The 23,577-nt window shown below is 54.8% G+C and overlaps 1 protein-coding gene across 1 annotated transcript; it reads left to right on the top strand.

Moving 5' to 3' along the window:
* Positions 1-7,014: 7,014 nt before the first annotated feature.
* Positions 7,015-23,577, top strand: FAM20A (FAM20A golgi associated secretory pathway pseudokinase; the record flags this gene model as incomplete). Its single annotated transcript, XM_083874484.1, has 11 exons — positions 7,015-7,313; positions 12,577-12,761; positions 13,788-13,838; positions 14,909-14,987; positions 15,999-16,091; positions 17,756-17,871; positions 18,805-18,985; positions 19,287-19,396; positions 19,856-19,937; positions 20,015-20,074; positions 22,941-23,577. The coding sequence occupies 11 exons, from the start codon at positions 7,015-7,017 to the stop codon at positions 23,203-23,205; spliced, it is 1,521 nt and encodes a 506-aa protein (XP_083730610.1). The 3' UTR covers positions 23,206-23,577.

The raw sequence follows: 23,577 nt of genomic DNA, 5'->3' as shown, positions 1-23,577 counted from the left end.
GGAAGTGGAAGGATCTTCCCCGCTGGCTGGCATTGTGCTCACACACACCTGAGCACTCTGCAGTTTGCTTTTGACCGTCCCAATTTATTTGTGCTTGTTAATCAATAATTTCCACTTTGGATTGAGGATGAAAGTTCTTTCCCCCCTCCCCTCAGTACAACGAACACCGAAAAACAATTTGAGATGGACATGTTCACTCCCTTTGCTTTTCTTTCCCTGGCAATTGTGATACATGAGGGCATTTCCCAAAAATCAAGGTGTAGAGAGGTGCTGGAATAGAACAGCAAAGGAGGAGGAGGAGGAGGAGGAGGAAGGGAAAGGGAAAGGGAAAGGGAAAGGGAAAGGGGGAGGGAGAGGGAGAGAGGGAAGAAGGTGTTTTCTCCTTCATCCCATAATTGACCCCTTGGTACTTCCAATGCCCTCCAAGGTCCTTCCCAAATCCTGATCTCACCTGCAGGATACACAAGCATCCATCCCTACCTCCTTTAGCAGTTCCACTTTATCTTCCTGCTAAACCCCTCATTTCCCAGCCTGGGTGTGCCTGTGGTTTTCCCTGCGACAAGATGTGCCATTGGAAGAGCAAACAGCACCCAGGATTGTAGAATTTCCTCTAAATATTTGAAATCAGTGTTCCTGCAGGCACAGAGGAGTCAGGCAGCTCCTCCACGGAGGGACACAATGTTCAATTAACTCCTGAGGCAGCTCATGAGCTACTGGAAATTAATGCTGCTCTTTTCTTTAGAGGGTTTGCTTTTGAGGACAAAGGTGTCCCAATGTCCATCACAGCCTACCATGGCCCAAAACTGGAGATTGGCTGTTTTCTTTTGTGGTCTGGATGAACGGGTGCTGGGCTGAGAGCAGGAAGTTTGGGATCCATCTGTGATTGTCCCATCACTGGAAGGAAGCACAAAGCCCTTCATTTTCTCTGGTTTGTCCACAATCCTCATCTCATCCACTGTGAAGCTTTTAAATTATTATACAGGGAGTCCCACCCCAACCCTCAGTGGTTTTACTGAGAAACTGGTGGGCAGAGGAGCTGTTTCAAGATCTGAGAAATATTACAGCAGCTTCGAAGAGAGGTTCAAATCCTCTGCCCTGGGTTGGGGCCTGGCCCAGCCAACAGCAAAAAGAACATCTGTGCCTCTTCCCAGCCCTTCTGCCTGCTAACAATAGACAAATAAAATAATAAAAGCTCCTCTCTTCAAAAGCCATTAAAATAAAATAAAAACCCTCTGCAAGCAATCTGCCTTTTATCTTCTTAATGGCCCCAAAGCCTCCACTTGTCTACAAAAACAATTTCACTCAGTAAGGGTTGAGGAATATTCCTTTCAAATGGTGCACCAGCTGTCCCACGGAGAGCACTACACAGTTAACCACCAATAAAAGTAATTCCACAAACTAAATACTCATTAAATAACGCGTGCGCACAGCCCGGCGCCGCTCGCGGCCGAGGAATGTGATTTGCTGTGATTTAACCTTTAATGACACCAGGGGCTGTTCCTGTCCCCGTGGAAGGGGTGGCTCCAGGCAGCGAATCCATTGGAGAGGGATTGTTTTGGTTTTTTGCTATCTTGGAAATCAGATCCTGTAAACTCAGCACAGGCTGAACCCTCGCCCGGCCGGCCAAAAACCCCCCGGGTGTTGCTCAAGAGGTCGGCGCCGTTTTCCGGTCAACCCACCCCAGAGTGTCCAAGACAAACAGCTCCATGTCAGCTGGGCTCTGTGTCACCCCAGCTTCCCAGGGATGTGCAGGTCACCCTTCTCCACCAGCTCTGCCTGCACAGAGCTTCTCCAGGCTCCCAGGGTTGGTGTCCATCCCTTGGATTTCAGACAGGAGTGCTGGGAGTGTGGCAGAGCCTTCTCAGCCCTCACACACCACACAAGGGTTCATGACTCGCCCCACCCTCCTGGAAGAGGATGGTTTGGTGCTGGGATTGACCATGGAAAGCTGCCACAGCTCCCCAGTTTATTGGGATGTTCAGAGGGAGAGAGGGAGGCCCCAGCACACAAGAACAGCTCACTTGGACCATGAAGGTGCTTTCCTCTTGTTTGTGCTGAGCTGTGTGAGTTCATTGCCAAGAGGGAGAGGATCCGCCCAGATTCCCGAGGCCTGAGCAGCTGGGAGCTCGCTGAGGCCAAGGGATGAGCCTGGAACAGCAGCCAGGAGAGGTAGATGGGAGGAGGGAAATGAAACCACTGATGGGAGCTGCTGCCAGGGATGGGGAAGTGTCAGAGGTGTCATGTCTGGGGCACCTCTTCTCTTCTGCCTTTCCTGTCCTGTGGTGAAGGAGGCTCCTGACTCATTCCCACTTTGCTTGTTTCTAAACATTTCCTTTTATACCCTATAATTGCCAAAATTGTACCAAAACAGCCTCTGGAGTGAACACACTTCTTCTCTCAGACTCCTCTCCAATGCGAGTGGAGAGGCACTAATGGCCCTGTCAGGGTTTCCAGGGCTCTCCTCGGTATTGTCAGTGACCAAAAATGTGTTTTCATTTAAGCACTTGGCCCAAATATTTCATTTTTAATTACAAGCTGGGACAGTGTGAGACAGCCCAGAGCAACAGAAGAGAGCCTCTCCCAGCAAACGAGCAGAGAGTGGGAAGGGATCTCACACCGTCCTGGGGTGGGAAAGCCCCAGCCCTGGGGGGGTCAGGCAGAGGGGAACCCCCCTGTGAGAGAGGCCCCCTTCCTAGGAAACAAACCCTGGCATGAGGCTGTGCCCAGGGAGATGGTCTTTGGGGACCATGATGAGAACCAAAGCAACCACCAACATCATCACCACCATCATCACCAACACCACCATCATTATAAGCACCATCACCACCACCAGCACCACCACCAGCATCACCACCACCACCATCACCACCATCATCAGCACCACAATCACCATCACCACCATCACCAGCACCATCATCACTACAACCATCACCACCATCAGCACTATCACCACCATCATCACCACCATCACCACCACCAGCACCACCACCACCATCACCATCACCACCATCATCAGCACCACAATCACCATCACCACCAGCACCAGCACCATCACCAGCACCATCATCACTACGACCATCACCACCATCAGCACTATCACCACCATCATCACCACCAGCACCACCATCACCACCACAATCACCATCACCACCATCATCACCAGCACCACCAGCACCACCATCACCATCATCACCACCATCAGCACCACCCAGGGAGAACATGGACCTGCTGCTCCGAGTCCCATCTGGCCCAGGAACAGGAGCAGAGCTGCAGGATGTGCTCCTGGCACGTCTGTGCTCTTGTCAGTGAAGCAGCAAATGCTCAACTTGGCTCCTCCAACTCGTATTTTTCTTTCCTTTGTAATGTTGTGTGGCTGCCTTGGTGTTTAATCCTCGTAATTAACGGCAGTGAGAAAGGGATAATTCTCATCTCCTCCCTTCTGCAAACATTACAGTCTGCAGGGTGGGACCGGGGCAGCTCTGCAGCATTTCAAGTTAAAAAGACAAAAAGCAGCAGACAGAGGCATTTACCTTTTGGCAAGTAAAAGGCATCTCTAAGGAAGATGGGTTTTAAATCCATACTGTGTGAAAGAATTTAAATTACATACTTACAACTCCAAATATTGTAAGTTGCGTGTCTGGAAAAACAAGAGGAATATCCTTTGTTTATTAAAAAATGCCTTTGAAAAGGACCTGGCTGGCTCCTATCTGAAATACAAAGGAAGTATTTCTTACTCTGAAACGTCATCAGACATTTATTTAAAGCTTTAATGATATGTTTTGAGACATCATCTACGCCTGAACATTTCTCCACTGCAGTCGTCTGGAAGAAGGAGCTTTTTTTTTTTTTTCCCCCCATCTTTAAATAGTAAATGAGCCCAATTATCTCGTGGTAATTCCAAATGGTAATTTGGTTCCGCTGGAGCTGTCAGTGGCCTATCAAAATAATATTTCCAGGTTAATTTTAGGAACAGATCCACTCCTTCCAGCAGGCTGGGATGAGCTCTGGGGTGGGAAGTGACACTCACCTGCAGCCCAGGCACCCCAGGCAGAACACGAGGAGATGCTCAGGTGTGTGTGTGGGACAAGCCTCAGCAGGATCTCCCTGCTCCAAGGAATTCCAAGCCATGGATGAGCAGGGAAGCATCACTGTGGCATTATGGAGCACCACTGAGTTGTTCTAAATAATAATAATAATAACAGCGATTTTTGCATTGCAGCCTGTTGGGAGCTGGCAGCCCCAACTGCTTTGGGAAGGATTGTAGCACTTCAATTTATTACAGATTAATGGGATTGATTTATGATTTTTTTGTTTCTTTCTAATTAGCCTCATTAAAAGCCAAACAATCTTCCTGCAGAGCATGCAAACAACAGGGACACAGGCCCAGGCACTGCTGGTTCCTGGTGCCTTTGTCCAGAATTAACGTTGCAAACCAGGGAAGATTTATTAATGGTTCCTGGGAGAGATTAGCAACGGGGAAACAGCTCAGGGAGGATTAGGAGCCAAGCAAGCATCAGCCAGATTTTGATGGAGAGTTTGTGAAAAGTTTCTCCTTAAGTTTGAAGTGAGTCTGTGAGTGCCCTTCAATGGGCTGGCAGGAGCAGGGCTTGCTCCTGGGCATTCATCTGGGTTTGCTGGATTCTGGGGTTTAACTTCTGCTGAGCAATTTTTTTTTTTTTTGGAAATAAGTTTAAAAAAAGAAGAAGAATCCTATTGTTAGTCCAACTCTGTTGCTTCATTTTGGGTTTATGATGTCACTGTCTGGGGGAGCTGCCAGGTCACCTGGCCTTGGAGGGGCTGAGGACCAGGGTGTCCCCAGGCAGAGGGTGCGGGTGCAGCACACCCCCCTTTGCAATCATTTCCCCCTCTTTATATCCAATTTCATGTCCTGAAAGCTCCTCCTGTCCTCCAGAGAAGGATCAGCTCTGTGCCTTCCCATCCTGCAGACCCCAACCCAGCACCTCCGAGCCCACCCCACGCCCCCCAAGCCTTTCCAGTACAGGCAGCACCCTGAAAATTCCCTTCTTTATACCTCATGTCTCATCTCATCCCCAAAGGGCACAGAAGGGGGGCACAGCTGGAGTCCCCATGAGCCAAGCAGTGTGGGGAGCACATCCTTTCCTGCCCACTGATCCTTGCTGGCCACAGCAGCACCAGCTGCAGTTTGTGCTTATAAATCCTCTGTGGGAAACACACAGAATTTGGTATTACAGAAAAAGAAGTTCGGAGCAAAATCCCCCAAACCTGAAGCCCAAACTCTTCAAATATCAAAAGGCTGAGCACATTTGAAATTGTCCTCCTAAAGGAGAGTAAGAATCATCTTCCAAAGATCAGAAAACCAAGAGGACAGGTGTGCTCCGGGTCCCTGCAGCCACAGCCCAGCCCAGGGAATTGTTTTCTCTCCCGTTCTGGATTAAAGGATCATCTCAGACTTGAGCACAGAGGCTCGGCCAGCAGCCCCCGCAACGCCGTTTTGCTCAGTCCAACCTCCCCTGTCCCAGCGCAGCTCCCAGATCCTCCCTGCTCCAGAGCCCAGCCCTGCTCCAGAGCCCAGCCCTGCTCCAGAACCCAGCCCTGCTCCGGAACCCAGCCCTGCTCCAGAACCCAGCCCTGCTCCAGAGCCCAGCCCTGCTCCAGAACCCAGCCCTGCTCCAGAGCCCAGCCCTGCTCCAGAACCCAGCCCTGCTCCAGAGCCCAGCCCTGCTGCAGAACCCAGCCCTGCTCCAGAACCCAGCCCTGCTCCAGAGCCCAGCCCTGCTCCAGAACCCAGCCCTGCTCCAGAACCCAGCCCTGCTCCAGAGCCCAGCCCTGCTCCAGAGCCCAGCCCTGCTCCGGAACCCAGCCCTGCTCCAGAACCCAGCCCTCCTCCAGCCAGCTGCAAACATATCCGACTTCTCCCTCTTTCTGCAGTTTATTTTCTGTTCTCCCTCCAGCACGGCGCCGGAGCCAGGCCAGTCTGCTCACGCTCTCCCGGTGCTCAGGAAGTTTCTCTCCGCTCCCCTCCCTGGGCCCGGATTCCCCAACCTGTCCCGGGGTGAGCGCGATGGGTCCCGGCCCGAGCACATCCAACGGCCCAGCCGCTCCCAGCAAACCGCGGGGAGGAGTTCCCTCAACTATTTTGGGGTTTTTTAAGGAATTAAGAAAATAAAAGCGGTGTCTGAATTATCTGTCAGCACCGCGAGGGGCTGCAAGCCCGGCTGGGGGGGGGACAGAGCCCACCCGGCTGTGGGGGGACAGAGGGACAGAGCCCACCCGGCTGTGGGGGGACAGAGGGACAGAGCCCGCCCGGCTGTGGGGGGACAGAGGGACAGAGCCCACCCGGCTGTGGGGGGGACAGAGCCCACCCGGCTGTGGGGGGGACAGAGGGACAGAGCCCACCCGGCTGTGGGGGGACAGAGCCCACCCGGCTGTGGGGGGACAGAGGGATAGAGCCCACCTGGCTGTGGGGGGGACAGAGCCCACCCGGCTGGGGGGGGACAGACAGCCGGCCGTGCCCGCAGACACACCGAGGGCTCCGAGCCCCGTTCCCGCACAGCCCTCCGGCCCCCCATCCCCGCGCCAGCAGCACCCAGCACCCTCCAGCTCCTCTCGCCAGGCCACTTTTCGCCTTCGGCGGAGGGGACGAAGCCCCCGAAGGAGCTGGGGACGAGGGCGGGCGGGGGCCCCTCCACCTGCGCGGGGGCTGCGCTGGGCGAGCGGGCGGTGCTCGGGGGGCGGGCGGGCGGCAGAGCCCGGGGCCGCTGGGCTCAGTCCCCGCCGGCACCGGCACCGGCACCGGGACCGTGTCCGGGGGAGGCTCCCGGCTCCCCACCCCGCTCCCCCGCCCCGGGCCCCGAGCGCCCTGCCCGGTCCCCGCCCCGAGGTGCCCGCACCCCCCGGCTCCGCCGCTCGAGCTCCCCCGTGCGCCCTGCCCCGGGAGCCGCCGGCGGCGCGCCCGGCGCTGTCCCCGTCCCTGTCCCCGTCCCTGTCCCCGTCCTGTCCCTGTCCCCGTCCCCGTCCCAGCCCGCACCGGCCATGCCGGGGCCGCGCCGGGACCGCCCGGCCGTGCTGCTGCTGCTCGGGGCTCTGCTGGCCGCCGATCTCTACTTCCACCTCTGGCCGCGGGCTCGGCGGGAGCTGGGCAGGGTCTCCCCGGGCTGCCCGTGCCCCGCGCCCCCCGCGCCGCTCCCGCCGCTTCCCCGCGCCGCCCCCGCGCTGCGCCGCCTCTTCGCCCACCCGCTGTACCGCGCCGCCCCGCCGGGCCCCGCCGAGCCGCTGCTGGGCGCCCGCGAAGCCCTGCGCTACTACCGGCGGAAGGCGGCTCGATGGAACAGGTGCGTCCCGCAAAGCCTCGGAACCCCCCGCGCTCCGCACCGCGCACTCCCCGCTCCTGGGCATCCCCCCGCCCCGCACCGCGCATTCCCCGCTCCTGGGCATCCCCCCGCTCCTGGGCATCCCCCCGCCCCGACACCGCGCACTCCCCGCTCCTGGGCATCCCCCCGCCCCGACACCGCGCACTCCCCGCTCCTGGGCATCCCCCCGCCCCGACACCGCGCACTCCCCGCTCCTGGGCATCCCCCCGCCCCGCACCGCGCACTCCCCGCTCCTGGGCATCCCCCCGCCCCGCACCGCGCATTCCCCGCTCCTGGGCATCCCCCCGCCCCGCACCGCGCACTCCCCGCTCCTGGGCATCCCCCCGCCCCGACACCGCGCACTCCCCGCTCCTGGGCATCCCCCCGCCCCGCACCGCGCACTCCCCGCTCCTGGGCATCCCCCCGCTCCTGGGCATCCCCCCGCTCCTGGGCATCCCCCCGCCCCGACACCGCGCATCGCATGGACAGGCCTTTCCTGGGCATCTCCTGCGCGTCTCCGTCCCCGGCACCCCTTTCCTGGCTGTTTCCTGGGCGTCCCTTTCTTGAGCACCCCGTGCACCGGTATCTGCTGGCGCTCCTTTCCCGGATATATTTCCTGGGCACCTCCTTCCCCAGCACCCCATTCCCGAGTATCTCCAGGCACCTCCTTCCCCGGCACCCCTTTCTCGGTTATCTCTGGGCACCTCCTTCCCCGGCACTCCCTTCCCGGGTATTTCCTGGGCACCTTTTCCCTGGGCATGTCCCATGTCCCGGGCACTCCTTCCCGGGCAATCAGCTTCTGGGCACTCTCCTACCGGGCACCCCTTGCATGATCCCTCACTTCCTTGGGCATCTCCTGGGCACTCCTTTGTTGAGCACCCACCTCCCCCTCCCGGGTGTCTTCTGAACACCCCTTTCCTGGGAGCCCCCCTGCGATGGGGACACATTTCTCTGGCATCTCCCTGAATGGTCACCTCCTGCCTGGGGTCCCCTTTTTTTGGACCCCCCCATACATTGGGATCTCTTGAGCACTCCCTCCCCTGGCACCCTTTGTGAGTGCACCCCCTGCCTGGGCATCTCCTGAGCACCCCCTTTCTGGGCACCCCCTGCCCTGGCACCCTCTGGGCACACTCTGGCCAGGCACTCCCTGCATGGGCACCCCCAGGCCCCCCCCTCTCTGGACACCCCCACAGGAACTCCCTTTCTGGGCAGCTCTTCTGGGCTCCCCTCCCCTGCTCAATCTCCCCCTTGGGTGTCCCCTGGCACCCTCGGTCCAGCTTGTCCCCCATCCTGGCTCTGTGTCCTCACCCTCATCCCTCCAGCCCCCCATGGGCCAGGCAGGGCTGAGGGGCTCTGCTGCTCCTTCCTGGGGTGTCCCCACCCTGCTCCACTGCCAGAGCCCCAGAGAAAGGGACCCCCAGCTCAGAGTTCTCCTCCTGCTGCCTCTCCCAGCCCCAGAAATGAGAAAACTCTCTCATCCCCTGCCCCTGGTGTGGGACTGTCACTGCCCTGTGGTCACTGCCCTGGGGGGGATAGTGACCCTCAGCACCAGCTCCAAGCATTGATTATGCACCTTGAATCCCCAATGTAACCCCATTTCACAAGGACTGGGGCCAAGCTGGAAGCACACAGCACCCCACAGCTGCTCCCTGCACACCAAGAACCCCAAGACACCTGCAGAGGAATGACAGTGACTTTGTCACTGTGTGACAGCCAGAAAGTTTGTCCATTTGTGCACAAACTCGGATACAACAGAGCGTGGAGTTCCTGGCCTGCTGAGCTCATGGCATCACCTCACTGTCCCCTCTGTGGGACAGGACACCTCTGCGGGGGTGACAGCATGTCCTGGCACTTCCACCACCCCAGGGATCTGTGTCCTGGCACTTCCCCTCTGCCCAGGTTTGGTTTCCAGCATCGGAGCCACTTCCACCCCTCCCATCACCTGTGTGGTGTTTGCTGAGCTGCACAGGCAGGATTCCCCAGCTCCTGCTCTCTCCACTTCCAGCCTGTTCCTCTCGTTTCTGTGGGACTCACCCAGAGCTGGTTCTGTGCGAGATTTGCTGGAGGAGATGATGGGAAGTGATAATGGAAGGAACAGAGAATGACCTTCATGGCCTGAGCAGCACCAGGGTCTGGAACCACCTTTGTGCTCAGCCAAGGTCACCCCTGCCAGGCTCTGCCCTTGCTCCAGTCTGGATCCTGTTGAATCTTTTATCACAGCACTTGAAATCCAAGGATGGTGGGTTTGAGTATCCCTGGCTGTGCCACAGACCCACCCTGGGTGCATCTGCCTTCTGAAGACATCAGGATTTGGGTACCAAGGTGGATGTTTCCCAAGCCAAATCCCCGTGGGAATGGGGGATTTAAACCAAAGCAGCTCACAGCTTGGTGGCACCATCAGAAGCCCTGAGCACTTGCTGCAGCCTCACTTGCAGGACAGTGAGAAGTCTGCACTCCCCAATTTTAGTCATTTTAAAACATGGAATTTGTGAAGAAGCCATGACTGCACTTTGCTTTCTGCCCCAAGGTTTGGCTGTGATGTGACTGGGAGGAACATGATGCCATTTGTCCTTGACTGACTTTGCTTTGCACCTCCAGGAAGGAAAGGAATGCAGAGTATTGATTATTCCTCAGTCACTCCGAAATAAAATATATGATGCTCATAAGTGGGTGAAACCTCCAGAGGCTGAGGTGACACAACTGCTCCTGCAAAAACCTGCCAACAACCATCGGTGCTGCAAATTGAATGTATAATCAGGATGCACTTGCCAGAGCTGATGGATTTTATCAGATTGTTAATTTGCTGTGGGCATGGAGGAATTTCTGCCTCACCAGGAGCCCTGCATAGCCTGTGTCCTCTCTGATGTGACCAGGGCAGGGTCCTCGTGGGACTCAGGAATCTGTGGTTTTCTCTCCCACTGCTTGGGTTCCACAAAGCTGCTGCTGCTGCTGAGGGTTGAAGAGCAAAATGTCCACAGCAGCTCCACATCCCGGGCCAGGCAGCAGAGGCTCAGGGTATTCTCTCCATGGGCATTCTCTCCCCGGCGTGACGGACTGACAGCACATTTCTCCTTCAGCCGTGGGTGTGCCTGTTGACAGAGCAGCTTTGGGAGCAGCAGGACTCTCCTCTTGAGTGGAACAAGCTGCAGTTTAACCCCGTTCCTCCAGCACAGCGTGTCTGCCTTCATTTCTGCAGCCAGATGGACATCAGCTGGACAGGGACTCTGCCAGCTGGAGCAGCCCCAGGACACGTCCTGTTGGGATATCCACGGCCAGAGCGTGTCCTCCTCCACAGTGCTCCCTGCAAACTGCCTGCTCCCAGCCCTGCCTGCTCACAGCCCTTCAATCAGGACCAGCAGTTTGATTGCAGGATGCAGAACCAGCTGGAGGGACTGATGGGCATGCAGGAAGGAAACAGAAAAAAAAAAAAACCCGACCAAAAACCCCCAAACATCCACACCTCCACACCTCTTCAAGACCCAAAGAAAATTCCCTTAAAAACTCCAGAGCTTATTTTTATCCTTGAAGAAGCAGCTTCAAAAGCCCAAACTCAGGATGCTGATGGCCTGAGCAGTGTCACCCCGTGCTGTGCCTCCCTCCCAGCCCAGCAGAGAGCTGGAAGCCAGGGCAACCCCAGGGCTATTTATAGCAGGGTAGAAATGAACCCTGGTTTTATATCACTATGCCTTTTGCAGAAATCTGGGGTGGTTTTTTTTCCAGGGAAATATTTCAGGAATCCTGAAGGAATCAGGGAGGCAGAGAGAGCTGTATTTTGGGTTTGAAAGGCTGGGAAGGGACTGGTTCAGCCTGGGCAGGGACCATGTGGATGCAGGGCTGGGATCTGCCTCCCCTTGCATAACCACTGCATTTTTTTCCCCCTCAGTAATCCCTTCTCGCTGCCACCCTGGGGGAGCAGCCTGTGTGTATGGCAGGCAGGAGAGCAAATATGGTCAAATATTTGGGCAGCTTCCCGAGGGAAAAAACCCTGAGTCATTCCTGTCCCTCGTGCTGGGGTCTGTTGTCCCTGGCTGTGGCAGGGTGAAGAGGTTGTGCCTCACTCGCCCATGGCAAACCTGGTGCAGGGCAGCAGGATAGGGGGGTCAGGACACTTCTGCTGGAGCTGATGGCATTCCAGGGCCACATCCCTGTGCCCAGGGAATTTTCTGCCTCCTTTGCAGGCAGCCTGAGCAAAGAGCTGGTGTGGGAGTGCTCCAGCTTTACTCTGACCATGCACACGTGGACATCACACTGTGGCTGACCCGGTGCGATGGAAAGACAAACAAACTGGGAGAGGGAACAGGCTCCCCTGAGCTGCACATCCAACCTGTCTCTCCAGTTCCTAGATAAGTCCCAGGATCCCACTGGAACACCTCTGGGAGGGTTCATCCCCTGCTCACAGCCACATTAACCAGGCTGCTCAGCCTGCTGGGATGGAGAAGGGTGATGGAAAACTCCCAACCGAACCCCAGCTGCTGGGCTGAGCAGGGAAATAGAAAAAGCACTCAGGAGCCCTGTCCAGCCCCCAGTGCCATTCCTTGGCTGAGAAATGTCTGGGTGCATGGGCAGACCTCGCTTGTTCAGGCTTTGGATGGGCTCTGGATAGGCATGTGGCTCTTCCCCCTCTCCAGCCACTCCAGCCCAGCCTTGGTTAATGTCCTACTCCTTATCAGCCCCCAGTCCTGTTTGCTTTCCAGGATGGATCCTGGCACTTTCAGTGCAAACTGAACTGCATTTTCCCTCTAGCAGGACATGGGCTGGACAATGTTAATGAGAAACTAAAGCTCCGTCCTCTGCTGGCTGGAATAAGTGACCTTGGAGTCTCAAGGTTGAGGGAAATGCTGATTGAGTGGGGAGATGGTTTTGGGTTATTACTGAACCTGGAAGGCTCCTTCAGCTCCACCTACCAGAAAAGGATGGGGTTGAACCTCCATTTTTAGAGGTTGTGGGCAGGATGCTAAAAATCTTGTAGTGTTCCTGCTCACAGTGCATTTGGTCATAGAGTAAATCTGTAGCTTTTAGTGATTTTTTTTTTCCCCATCCTGGGACCTCCAGCCCCAGGAAAAAAACTCTCAGAGATGGACAGACACTCTGACCATCTCAGCCACCTCCCCCTGCCTCAGTTTCCCCATACTCACCCCGTGCTCTGCTCCTGGCACCCTCCCCACTCCCAGCAGGCTCCAGGCTCGGAGAAGGGACGTTTCCCCTCCCGTGGCTCATCCTCATGCCCAGACCCTCTCTCTTGCAGGAGACACAAGCTCTACCGGGAGGAGCAGAACCTCACCTCGCCGGCGGCGCCGCTGCCGCTGCGGCCCGAGGCCAGTTGGCTGCAATTCCACCTGGGAATCAGCCGGGACGGGCTCTACCCCCGCTCCAGCCCCGCCGTCACCCGCCTGCTCCGGGACATGCGGGAATTCCCCACCATCAGCGCCGGTCAGCGCCCTCCTGCCGCGGGGACCGGGCTGGGATGGGATGGGGATGGGGATGGGGATGGGGATGGGATGGGGATGGAGATTGGATGGGGATGGGATGGGGATGGGGGGTGGGATGGGGATGGGATAGGGATGGAGATAGGAAAGGAGATGGGAATGGAGATTGGGAATGGAGATGGGGATGGAGATGGGGGTGGGAATGGAGATGGGAATAGGGATGGAATGGGATGGGGGTGGGATAGGATGGGATAGGGATGGGATAGGGATGGGGATGGGGATGGGATGGGGATGGGGTGGGGATGGGATGGGGTGGGATGGGATGGGGTGGGGATGGGATGGGGATAGGGATGGGGATGGGATGGAGATGGGGATGGGATGGGATGGGATAGGATGAGATGGGATGGGATGGGGATGGGATGGGGGTGGCTGCAAGGGGCTGTGAGGTTCCTCTCCTCCCTTCCTGGAGCCTGGCACAGGGGTCAGGGTAGAAGTGCACCTCGACATTAGCAGGTGTTCCCGTATTAGGAAAGGGTTTGAGTTACACCCCTGATCTTGTAAGGCAAAGAACCAGAAACCTCAACGCTCTTCTCACCACAATTGGCCCAGGTCCAGCACAAAGGCACCTGTTGGACAGTTGGAGCTGTGCCTCAAGACCTGTAGCTATTTCTATTGGGCAGAATGCCAAAAACCCCTCCTAGATCGTTACATACTTTAAGGAGAGCACAGAGACTCTTGGGGCGTTTTCGGGGTGTCTTAGCAGGGACTTTCCTGCACCTTGCTCGGCATATTTCACTTTGTTTTTGTATGGTTTGTTATTCTCTTCTTAATTAAAACCTTTTGCTTTTCCAAACACCTCCCACCATGCCACCTCACTGTTTTTATGAGCCATTTCTGAGGCTGCTGGCAGCCCTGAGGAGGTGATGCACCTGCAGAAGGCTCAGAACATTCTGGCCTCCCATAAAACGCATCAGGTCAGGAGTGAGAGGTGGAGCCTGGCGGGGTCTGACTGCTCCTTCTGCCCTTGCAGACTACAGCCAGGATGAGAAGGCGCTGCTGGGAGCCTGTGACTGCAGCCAGAGTGAGTCTGGGGTCCCCAAATGCCATCCTCACCTGGGCTGGCCCCAGTCCCCAACTCCTCCACCCTCACCAGGGCCAGGGAAATGCCAAGCCAGGCTCTGCTCCCTCCCATTAACCCCCATCACCTCAGCAGATGGAGTCATAGAATCATAGAATCATAAAATTATGGAATCATAGAGCATAAAATTATTTCAGCTGGAAAAGTCCTCTCAGATGATGGAGTCCCACCCAAGGGCCACATCCATGCATTTTTTTAACCCCCAGGGGTGATAATTTAACCCCCAGGGGTAATAATTTGACCCCCGGGGTAATAATACTTGGTGATAAGTTATCAGCACCCAGGGGTGATAATAACTCCCCTGAGCAGCCTGTTCCATGTGGGTATCAGGACACCAGTACACCACTGGTTTCTGCTGGGGAGGGAGGAAAAAGACCCCAGGGGATGGAGCAGATGTTGGGAGAGGGGCTGAAGGGAAATCTTCTCTATGGCACAAGGGGGAGAAGGAAAATAAATGGAAAGAGGGAGAAGGGCACAGCTGGAAGGAGTGATGGGATGCACTCACGGGGTTGGAAAGTGCAACCCCGGGTTGTGCTGGGGTGTGTAACTGGGGTGTTTCCAGGCAGTTATCATCCCATTTCCCTGGAGTTATTATCCCATTTCCCAAGAGTTCACACCCCCTTTCCCAGGAATTATCATCACATTTCCCTGGAGTTACCATTCCATTTCCCAGGAGTTATCACCCCCTTTCCCAGGAGTTACCATCCCATTTCCCTGGGGTTATCATCCCATTTCCCATGAGTTAATATCCCCCTTTCCCAGGAGTTAAAACCCCATTTCCCGGCGAGTCAACACCCCATTTCCCAGGAGTTAACATCCCATTTCCCATGAGTTAATACCCCATCTCCAAGGGAGTTAAAACCTCATTTCCCAGGAGCTAACATCCCCATTTCCCATGAGTTAATATTCCCCTTTCCCAGGAGTTAACCCCCCATTTCCCAGGAGTTATCACCCCATCTTCCACGAGTTATCACCCCATTTCCCAGGAGCTAACACCCCCTTTCCTCCCCAAGTCGTGAAGCCCAGCGGTGTGCACCTGAAGCTGGTCCTCAGATTCCAGGATTTTGGGAAAGCCATGTTCAAGCCCATGAGGTAAGGCCAGCAGAGCCCCCCTGGAGCCCCTGCAGGGAGGGCTGTGACCTTCCCTGGCAGGGACAGCCACACCTTCCCTCTCCTGCCCTCCCTACCTGGGCAGCTGAGAAGGTTCCATGGTTTTTCATTATTCTTGGCTGCTCACACCACCCCAGGGACACACTTGGATAAACACACCACTGTTGGTGTTGGAAGTTTCTCCCTTCATGGGTGCCAGGTGGAGGAGGGCCTTGGGACACTTGTTCTCCTGAGATCTTTGCTCATTGCCTCCTCTTCCCCAGCAGACTTTGGGGTTTACCTTGTTTTTCCTTGGATTCTCCAGAGGAAATAGGGGGATTTAAATCCCCAGGGGTATAAATTGCTTCTGCACTTATTTGCAGCCCCTTGGGACTCTTCACATCTATTCCCTCTCACTTTGCTGTCCCTGTGTGAGCAGAGCAGCTGGCAGCAGGTGGACTGGGATAACATCCTCACCCAGCTCCTCTCCCATGGATTTCCATCCATTCTGCCCAGTGTCCATCAGGAGGGGAAGGAAAGGATCCCTGCCCTGCTGAGCCAGGAGGGCTTTCTTGTGTCCTGCAGCTGCCTGGGAGGCTGAGCACCAAATTCCCACTGTGTAACAGCCAGAAGATGGAATTAAATGGAGTTCCCACCTCAGGAATAGGAGAACATGGCACCTGAGCCCTCCTCTGCCTGCAGGGGGATGTGACAAACACCCACCTGAAACTTAGCCCTGAGGAGGGTCTAAACTCTACCTCAAGCAGATTTAAATCCCCCAGTCAGCTGTTCTGCCTCCCTGGCACCAGCAGGGAGCAAGCGCTGCTGCCTGGCACGGGGGGCCATGGCTCCAGCTGGGCACTGAGACTTTGTCTCTGACCTTGTCCCCGGGGTGGCCACACAAGGGCTGTCCCCAAACCCACCAGTTGTCCCTGGGTGCACTGTCCTTGTGCCACCCCTCAGTGTCCAGGCTGCCCAGCAGTGTGCTTAGGCTCACCCCCTGCTTCCTCCCAGGCAGAGACGTGAGGAGGAGACTCCCGAGGACTTTTTCTACTTTGTGGATTTCCAGCGGCACAACGCGGAGATCGCCGCCTTCCACCTGGACAGGTAGGGCCTGTCCCAGCCCTGCCTCCCCCTCCTGCTGCTGCTGCCCATGAGAGCTCCTCTGCCTGTGAGAGCTTTGGGAAAAGCTTTTTGGGAAAAGCCTTGCAGAGCCCTGCAGAGCTCAGAGAAGGGGTTGCTCTGCAGCACCCTCCAGGAGCTGAGGTGTCGTTTAGGTGTTACTGACATCCCATTTCCCAGGAGTTATCATCCCATTTCCCAGAAGTTAACACCCTCTTTCCCTGCAGTTATTATCCCATTTCCCAGGAGTTAACACCCTCTTTCCCTGGAGTTATCATCCCATTTCCCTGGAGTTACCATCCCATTTCCCTGGAGTTATCATCCAATTTCCCTGGAGTTAACACCCTCTTTCCCTGGAGTTATCATCCCATTTCCCTGGAGTTAACACCCTCTTTGCCAGGAGTTATCATCCCAGGAGTGGCTCTGGATCTCATCTGACACCCCAGAGTCAGCTTTGCCTTGGTCACTGCATGAGAGCAGGTGAAGCCCAGGCTGGAATAGGTCAGATTGTCACCTGGCTGTCACACATTGTCCCTCCCCTGCAGAGCTGAGCCCTGGGCACAGCCTGGTACCCTCCTGGTGAGGGATGCACACAATCCATCAGCAATCAGGGTGTGCTTTGGGTTGATCAGGTGCAGCAATGCAGTTTTAAGCCCTCAGATAATGAGCAATTAACCTGGCACCTCTTCCCAGCAGGGTGTGGGTTTAATAAAATCAAAAATACCCTTCTCAGAAGATGAGGGCAGCAGCCTTTCTCTCCTCAGTGAACACTGAACACCAGGGGAAGGTGGTCCCTGATGTCAGGGTGGGTGGGGGTCTCCAGTTTCCACAGGATAAGCAGGACTAAATTAAGTCCTGCAGCTCAGACTCTGAGAAAGGGAGCAAAGGGAGCTCAATTCCCTTCCCAGTTCTGCCCCAACATCCTCACAGGGGCTCTGCTTGACTCAGCCACCACCACCTCGCCCCTGCAGCTCCAGCACCACAAAAATGAGGCCAGACTGCTTTTGTGAAGTGCTTTGTGGTTTTTAGAGCTGAAAGATGCTGGATAAAAGCAAATATTTTTTTCTCTCCACACATTGCTCAATAAGTAACAGGCTAAATCCTGTTCTGTGCCCAATTCCCAGGAGCAGAGGGCATTACCCAAGGAGCCAAGCAGAGCATTAGCCAGCTCACCCCGTGTTACTGACTCAGCAATCAGCTTCCCATTGACTGCCAGGAATGCTTTCCTGCCCCAGGCCCTGAGGTTTTGAAGAGTATTTTTGAGGAATTAGCTGGACATGAGTGCCTTTGGAGGAGGGGGTGCCTCCTCAGCCACTTTGTACCACAATCAACATCTTTGCCCCATGTCAAACCAACACTGTAGAAGGGCCTGAAGTGGCTTTGGCCGTTGGAGGGCCCTGTTTGTGTGCAAAGGGATGGGGGAAACCAAGGCAATGTCAGGGAAAGAGACAGGAACTCTGGAGAACATCCAGATTGCTCCAGGCAGCAGCTATTTAAAATACCAAAACCCAAATGGAGCTGCACTTGGCCCAGGGTGGCTTTTTGCTGGAAAGAGTCTGGGTGCAGTGAGCCAAAGGCTGCTGGTTCACTGATGGAGGGGCTGAGGGCAGCACCATCCCTGGGCACCATCCCCTGTCCCCTCCTTGCAGGATCCTGGATTTCAGGAGGGTGCCACCCACCGTGGGGAGGTTGATCAATGTCACCAAGGAGATCCTGGAGGTCACCAAGAACGAGGTCCTGCAGAGCGTCTTCTTCGTGTCACCAGGTGGGAGAGGGCTGGGCTGGGGGTGAGGCAAATTAAGGTCCCAATTATCTTTAATTGATCCCTTCACACCTAACCCAAAGCTGTGGTGTTCCATGGGGGGAGGAAGGGCAGGGGCTGCAGGAAAAGGACTTGTGCTGTGCTGCAGAAATTAACATTTGGCCTTTTCTCTTAACTTTTCCCTTAGCACAGGACCCAAATCTCTGACTTGGCAGGTTGGAATCCATGACATGGATGCTTTGGGCTTTACCTTGGTTTTTGGATTCCCCAGAGTGTTTCCATGAAACAGCCATCAAACAGGGGTTTTAAATTGCTCTGCACTCATTTGCAGCCCCTTGGGACTCTTCCCATCTGTTCTTCCTTACTTTACTATCCCTGCCACAAGAAATAATCACTATCCTATGATGGGGAAGGGCTAAGCCTGATGCCTTTGGGAAGGCTGAGCTGGAGCAGAGACTGGGCAGAGCTGGAGAATAAAGCAGAGATTTATTCCAAGGCCTCCAGGATCCACCTTGGGCAGGACAAGAGCCTGGCCAGGGCTACACCCAAGGAGGACCCAAAATGGTCCCCAAATGGCCAAAGGGTCCCCAGGTGTGACACTTGGATCAGTTTTGGTCCATTTGCAGCTTGGGGTTGAATTGTCCAATTGCAGCTGCAGGTTGTGAGGTCCCATCCTTGTTGTTCCTCCCTCCAGCCCCCCTTGTTTGTGCTCTTGGGCCTGAGAGTTGTCCTTGGTGTCCATTGGGGCAAGGATTTGTTTTGTGTCCCTGCTGTGTGCAGAGCTGAGTGACACTGACTGTGAGCTCAGGGCTGCCCCCCTGGCCACCACAGAACCTGAAACACAGCAAAGAGAAAATTTCAGCCATCAAGCCCATTCCACCCTGCATCCCCCTGGAGCTCACAGCCCCTTTTCCCTGTTCTCTGCTCTCCTCCCAGCCAGCAACGTTTGCTTCTTCGCCAAGTGCCCGTACATGTGCAAGACAGAGTATGCTGTGTGTGGGAACCCTCACCTCCTGGAAGGTTCCCTCTCTGCCTTTCTGCCTTCCCTCAACCTGGCCCCACGGCTCTCCATCCCCAACCCCTGGATCCGCTCCTACTCCTTCGATGGAAAAGAGGAGTAAGTGGGTAAATGAGGCTGCTTCCCATGTCTGCACTGCAGGGCACAGATCAGCAACAGACCTGCAGGAACAACCCAGGCAGAGGAATCAGAGAGCTCATAATTAGTGTAATAATTAGTGTAATAACCCTTAAAGCCTGGGCATTGGCTGTGTTTGAATTCCAGTCTCCCACAGGCACAAGGGGAGGTTTTATTTTTATTTCCACCTCCTTTGAATCTTCACATGGAAGATGGGGTTTGGGGAAGTTTTGAGACATGGCAGCAGCAGCTGAGGGTGTCTCCCCTTCTCCATCTCCTGCAGGTGGGAAGTGAATCCACTCTACTGCAACACAGTGAGGGAGATCTACCCCTACAGCAACAGCAACCGGCTGCTCAACATCGTGGACATGGCTATATTTGACTTCCTAATAGGTAATGAGGGAGGGGAGAGGATACCCCTTCCCTTCCCTTCCCTTCCCTTCCCTTCCCTTCCCTTCCCTTCCCTTCCCTTCCCTTCCCTTCCCTTCCCTTCCCTTCCCTTCCCTTCCCTTCCCTTCCCTTCCCTTCCCTTCCCTTCCCTTCCCTTCCCTTCCCTTCCCTTCCCTTCCCTTCCCTTCCCTTCCCTTCCCTTCCCTTCCCTTCCCTTCCCTTCCCTTCCCTTCCCTTCCCTTCCCTTCTCTTCTCTTCCCTTCCCCTCCAGAGACACTTTAGGGGGCTGCTGTCTCCCCCCACTGTGGGGGCACAGGGGAGCCCCCCAGGCTCACCCAGCAAGGGGAAAGCAGCAGCATCTTGGGCACTTCCAGCATGGCAACGAATGTTCCATGCAGATCTGAAAATATAGAAAATTCCCTACAAGGGAAACTCTGTCTCTGTGTGTGTGCCCTTTGCCAGGGAACATGGACAGGCACCACTATGAGATGTTCACCAAGTTTGGGGACGATGGTTTCCTCCTGCACCTGGACAACGCCAGAGGGTGAGGCAGCCAGAGGGGAGGAGGGAGGGGAGGGGACAAGGAGGAGGGCAGGCTCTGAACTCTGCTTCACCCCCCAGGTTTGGGCGCCATTCCCACGATGAAATCTCCATCCTGGCTCCTCTCTCCCAGTGCTGCATGTAAGTCCCAGCTGCACCTTCCTTCCCAGGAGTGTCCCTGTCCCTGCTGTCACTGGGGGAGTCACCCAGGCCTGGCTCTGTCCTGCAGCTCAAGGAGGACCCTGCTAATCCCAGCCTGGGTGCTGGAGCATGGGAAAGAGTAGAAAAACAGTCACTGATAGACCTGGAGGCACTGTTGGATCAAACCCTTCCAGAAATTCTAACAGCCTTTTCCAGCCCATCAACATGAGGTGCTCTCAGGTAGCACAGAAATTTCCATCCAAAATCCTGGTGGAACTTCGATGCATTTGATCGAGTTTCCTCTTCTCATGGCATGAAGGAGAAGCTCATAAATTTCACCCTCTGTTCCCCCTTCATTAATTCACGTAAATCAGCAGCTGGAAGTTAAATTTAAGAGGCAGAAGCAGCTGCTTTTTCCTGGGGTTTCTCTTCAGGAGCCTTTTTCCTTGCTGTACCTGCTCCTTCTCCCCCTTGGGGTGGTAACTGCACTCTCTCTACACACCTTTAATTTCAAGACTTGTTATTTCCACTCAGCAAGTCTCTTCATTTCTAATTGCAGGCTTGCAGGGAATCCTTCTCTTGAAATTTGGTGCAGTTTGAAATTAACTCTGCCTCTTAATTTGACCTGCATACCGTAATATCCACAGGTCACATCATTCCTATTCTTCCAGATCCACCTCCCAGAAACTCCTCTTTATTTACTTGTTGTGAAAGGCAGTGGTAAGAGGACCTGAACACCTTGTCATAAACAAACTAGGGCCAGGAACAGCATAAAAACAACTTGTGCTGCCTGAGGGAGACCCACAAACCCTCATTTCCCACAAGAGCTGATCCATTTGGAGTGGGAGAGCATCGAAAACCACTTGGAAAGGAAGAGGTTTTACTTTGAGTAAGCACAAGGAGGCCACAAATTTCAGCCTGCCCTGACCAACAACCTGGACTCAGCCCACCGAGTCACCTCCTTGCTCTGACACCAAGCTGAGCAGGAGAGCTCCTCCAGCCACTCCAACCAGGAGTGCTGGGAGCACAGGGATGCTGAGAGCAGGCTGTTCCTTCCCTGTTAAACCCATCCACCTCATCCCCAGCTGAGTTCTGCTCCAAGTCTGGCTTCCAGCAGATTTGAGTCTGTTTTTAGCTGCCTTTCACAGCTCCCTGTCCCACACGTTGAATCCTGCAGGTCTCCTCTCCCAACGAGTGGCACAAACACAGCCATGCCATGAGATGGTCCTTTCCCTGAAAGCATCAAAGCCCTCCTGGAGGCACAGCCAGGCCTGAGAGCAGCCCCAGTCAGCCTGCTGAAGTCCCTGGAAGGCTCGGGGTGAAATGTTCAGCAGTTCAGCACAGCCCCCGGGTCACTGCCCCCCGTGGGACAGGAGCGGAGCATTTCCATCCCAGCCCTGTCCTGTGCTCTGCCTGTTTGTTGTGTAACTGTTCCAGCTCTCAGTCAGCTGCTCCCCACGGGTCAGAGCAGCCTGCTCTCCACCTCCCAGCACTGCTGGGACCAGAGCAAACACAGCTGGTGTTTACCCACAGCAGCTCCTGGGCCGGCCCTGCCTCAAAGGACAGCGCACAGATGCTCCTTTACATCTGCTCTGGGCACAGCTTTGCCTGGCAGCAGCAGCAGCAGCACCTCACAGCTGGGGTTTAAAGCTTCCTTGTCAGCCCTCACACTTGATCAATTGATTTTTATATTTTTTTTTCAGGAATATTAATGCAGGAAGGTGATGCCTGCCCCTGTGGCAGCAGCATCCTCCTTCCCTTGTGCTACAGGCACACTGCCCACAGACACCTCACTCAGCTACTCCTGATTTAGATAAGACATAAGGGAAAAAAATTCCTAGAAAGGGTTGTAAAACATTGGAATAGGCTGCCCAGGGAAATCATGGAGTCACCATCCCTGGAATTCTTCAAATAATGTGGGGATGGATATGGTTTGATGGTGCTGGGACTGCAGTTGGACTTGATGATCCTAAAGGTCTTTTTCACCCTTGGGGATTGTCCCCAGCACCTGGAACAGCCACAGCCCTTTCCCAAACAGCACATGGCCTGTTGAAGCTGCAGAGATCCAGATCAACACTCCCAATGGATGCCCTGGGTGAACAACACAACAGGCTACAAATACAAATTCTTGAGCTGCCCAAAATGGATCTGACTCCACCTTTTTCCACCTGAAAATTCTGACTGAGCTAAATCCAAATGGTTCCATAAACTTGGACCACTTTGTTTCCAAGATTTATAGGGCAATAACTACAACCACTGATTCGTTTCAGTATTATACATGCTGAAGTCAACACATTTCTGCTGAGGATTAAACAAATGATTTCAGAATACTTCATTTCATGCCCAGAAGCATTCCAAGATTGCAGCTTTTCATCCCATTTTCTGTCAAAGCAAGTCACATTTGAATCTCAGTACCCCTTAAGGTGAAAAGTCACAGTTACATCAGTTCCAGGAAATATTTCCTCTTTTTGCTCAGAGTTTTGACAGAAGATATTTTTCTAATTCATGTCTTTTCATTTACCTCCCCCTCTCCTCCGATCTCATAAATGTCATCCTTGGGGAGATGGCACCACCCTGCAGGAACCTGGGGAACTGGGTCATCTCTGACTCACTCACTACTGACAACTTCAGTCATGTTTTTCTCTCTGCTGACAGAAATTTGCAATACAAACACCCTGGAAAAACAAAGGAAGAAATAGAAATTTCTGCCAAAAAAAAAAAATTCATTACTTTCCGAAATTAAAATTAAAGAACTTTTATTCCAAACTTCTTTAAATTTCGTCACCCATCCCTGCCCTCCTGCTGTCAAGGAGCTCAGCTCCTGTTGCTCTCAGGCATTGAATTGTTGATATTTTTTTCTTTGCAGAATAAAGAGAACGACGTTGCTGCGACTGCGGCTCTTGGCGGATCCCAAGTACCGGCTCAGCGACGTGATGAGGGAATCCCTCCTGCAGGACCCCCTGGCCCCTGTGCTCACTGAGCCCCATCTCCTGGCCCTGGACAGACGCCTGCAGCTCATCCTGGAGGCTGTGGGGAAATGCATCGACACCTTTGGAGAAGCCACGGTGGTGGCCAATGACACGGCCCAGCCCCAGAGCCCTGCAGTCCACAGAGCCAAGGTGGGCACCTAAAGAGAGCTCAGAGCCAGGGGAAACCCTGCCAGGCAAGAGGCAGCCTCAGAAACTGCTCGTCTCCACCTGCAAACACCTGCAGAGACTCAGAGGGGAAATGTCAGAAGATGAAGGATCACATTGGGCTCCTCTGCTGGTGTTTAAGCAGAGCTCCTGTGCTCGGCCAGTGTGACTGCAGCAAGTCTGAGCACCGCAAACACGGCTCTGGGGTGGAAAAGCTGCATAACTGAAAAACTGTGACCTCCAGATTTGGAGCTGGGTGAGGGAACAACTGACCTCGGTTTGCTCAGCCTCCACAGGGGCTTGGTCTTGCTGGAGAAGGACATGGACTCGACTCGAGGATGAGGGTTGAATAAAGAGATGCCAAGAGCG

The sequence above is a fragment of the Zosterops lateralis genome (genome assembly GCF_965231275.1).
Source record: "Zosterops lateralis genome assembly, chromosome: 18".
NCBI lineage: Eukaryota > Metazoa > Chordata > Aves > Passeriformes > Zosteropidae > Zosterops > Zosterops lateralis.
Note: the sequence above shows the minus strand (reverse complement) of the source record. Positions and strands in the feature narration are given on the sequence as shown.